The sequence below is a fragment of the Zingiber officinale genome, chromosome 11B (assembly GCF_018446385.1).
Source record: "Zingiber officinale cultivar Zhangliang chromosome 11B, Zo_v1.1, whole genome shotgun sequence".
Lineage (NCBI taxonomy): Eukaryota > Viridiplantae > Streptophyta > Magnoliopsida > Zingiberales > Zingiberaceae > Zingiber > Zingiber officinale.
The window spans coordinates 53,009,172-53,012,185 of record NC_056007.1 but is presented as its reverse complement, the minus strand read 5'-3'; the positions used below and the strand labels follow the sequence as shown (position 1 = coordinate 53,012,185).

At 31.3% G+C, this 3,014-nt stretch overlaps 1 protein-coding gene across 1 annotated transcript; it reads left to right on the top strand.

Annotated features, from left to right (window-relative positions):
• The first annotated feature begins 371 nt into the window (after nt 1-371).
• Nucleotides 372-1,053, top strand: LOC122034944 (mannose-specific lectin-like). The gene has a single exon (XM_042594303.1). It carries the CDS (start codon nt 419-421, stop codon nt 923-925), a length of 507 nt encoding a protein of 168 aa, XP_042450237.1. The 5' UTR covers nt 372-418; the 3' UTR covers nt 926-1,053.
• Nucleotides 1,054-3,014: the final 1,961 nt, after the last annotated feature.

Sequence of the window (3,014 nt, the reverse complement as noted above, 5' to 3'; positions counted from 1 at the left end):
CTTCACCTAAACTGAAGGGCATTTATCTGGCTAGTTTTGTCCCACTCTACACATCAATGATAAGTTATTTACTTTAATCATGGACGGCACAACCACTTCATATGAATTTTATTGTAGTGAAGGAGAGTTTTATAATAATATCGAATGCTTCAATTTTAATAAATAAATTAAAAGATAACAATTCTGATAGTTATTTAACCAGTGATATAGATCCATTTTACTCAGATCAAAATTAAATAGTTAGATCCGATGATTGAATCTACCATATACAGTGAATTTGTATGCAATGTTCCTTGATACTGTTTTTTAAATTTACATCCTCCTATACGTACTCCTCATCTATAAATAGATGGGTCTTGCATGATACTCTGAACAAGCAATCACTTTGACTGAAGTGAGCGATATCCGTAGCTTTGCCATGGCTGTCCTTGTTATTCTCTTTGCCGTCCTCCTCCTCCTGCCTTCCTCCATGGCCAACAACATTCTCTATGAAGGCGAAACGCTGAAGACCGGCCAAACCCTCACAGAAGGGGTCTATACACTCACCATGCAGACAAACTGCAACCTTGTGCTGTCCGACAACGGCCATGCCGTGTGGTCCTCTAATACCGGCGGCAAAGGCACCAACTGCTACCTCAGTGTGCAGACCGACGGCAACCTCGTCATCTACGACAAGGCCACCAATGTTATTTGGTCGAGCGACACTTGGTCCCGTTGGGGGGGCCCCTACATCCTCATCCTGCAGCGCAACCGCAACGTCGTTTTGTATGACTCCAAGTGGTCCACCAACACCTACACCGCCAATTCCGAAGGCGTCGTGATCGTCAAAAAGGACCACAACGATACTAGCATCACGGCCGAGGTGGTCGTGCCGGCGGCGGATGAACCCACGAACAGAAAGATCGCCATGGTGACTAATAATTAGTTGACTTCACCACTGTCGTAAGTTAACCATGCATGGATCACTAGCTATTAAATAAAACAGAATGAAAGGTGACGAGGCATAAATAATTAGCGATATGCCTGCATGCCTGGTACGTCGCCTCGTTTTTATGTTTGTATGTTGTACGTACCTACTGTTAAGTGTGGTTTCCGTCATCCATCACCTTAATTAACTATCTACTAGCTCTGCATAATTATTATTATTTCAAAAAGTAAATTTGCGTTGAATAAAAAACGAAAGAAAAACAATTAATTAAAGAAACCTAATAGCACATAAAAATTGCAAAATAAAATCAATACAGGGTGAAATAATCTAATTAAATAACTTACTTTGTCAATTAATAAAACTCATGAAATCATGTAAATAACTTACTTCATCAATTAATGTAATATATAAAGTCATATATGATCAAATGCTTCAGTATTTTTATGGAACTGATAAAATAAAATAATATTTTTTACTTCAAAATCAGATTAATTTCGTACCAATTACGCATTCTTAGACACATCAAAGATTTTATTTTATTTTTACTGAATACGATTGATTTTAAGGCGAAGTAATAAAAGACTCTTTTACTTCATGTATGTCTATTTTGATATTTATCTATTTATAACTTTGTTGAATATTCAAAATCTATGAATGAAATTCTACTAATGCACTTAGTACACTACCATAAATAAGATCTTTAAGAGCACACATAAACGTCTTTATAGTATACTTTTAGTGACACCAAAGCAATGGTTACACTATCGAAAAATGTATTGAAATGTGATGTTAGCATAGACCCTCTGGTATTCTTGATTTTTGCACAATGATATTATAAAATATCTATGTTAACTTCAAAAATGTCTTAAATATAGGAATATACTTACTATAAAAAATGTCATGAAAAATATACTACATGGACATTTATGTATGTCTTATTATTATCTTAATAAGGACAAATATAAATTTACCTAAACTAATTTATATTGATAATTATAAATGTTTTAAAAATTTTATATAAGGATAATAAAATATGTCAGTAATGATAATTTATAAGGGCATTTTAAATTGCCAGATTAACTAATCTATAATGATATTATTAAACATCAATTATAATATTTTATAAAGACATTAAATATTAATAATATAAAACATTCACCACACAATAAAAAATTATACATTATCATAATTTACCCATCATCACAATTCACCACTATATAGAATAGAAAAGTTTTACATCCAAAATATCTCATTCATTCACCACGTCATCACAATTCATCTCATTATCACAAAAGTACAAATGCAATACTAATGTAAAAGTATTGAATCCAACACTAAGTAAATACTAACAAAACATTGAGTTTTAGAACTAACAAAGTCTTATAAAATAAAAACTCACCTATTTTACTATCAACCATCTTCAACCAACATATGCAAAATCCAAGTACCTGTCACATACAAATACAATTCATAAATTTGTATAAGTAAATTAAACAATAAAAATATATACCTAATAAACATAATTTAAAAGATTAAATATCATACCAAGCGATAAACAAATAAAGTATCATTCCATATACACTAATAGAAATCTTCGCTTATTGCCAATTGCAAATACATTTCATATTTATTTAAAATTTTAATAATATGATAAATATAAAAAATTAATAAAAGGTTAAAATCATACCAGATGACAAGGCCAAGCTATCATTTCTCCAAGTGTATCCTCAAACCTTTATAAAAGGTCATAAGGTCTAATTAAATTTTTTTCAGATTCTAGGGCAACTAGTACTTGTATTTCACACCAATTTGGTCCTTTTTTTTTTTTTTAACTCCCTACTATATTATTTGGATCCATACTAAGAAGCACTCCTTTTGCTATAATTTTTATTGAATCAAATAAACTTTTGATCAAGATAGAACTTCCTATCTACATGAAAGTTAAAAGTATAGCAAAAGTTTTCAAGAGGTGTAGAACATATAATGAAATAGAAATTAAATAAATCATACCCGTAAGGTTGGACGAGATGTAATAGAACCTTGTGGATTACTACTTGATGAAGTGTGTTGACTATTATTGTAATTT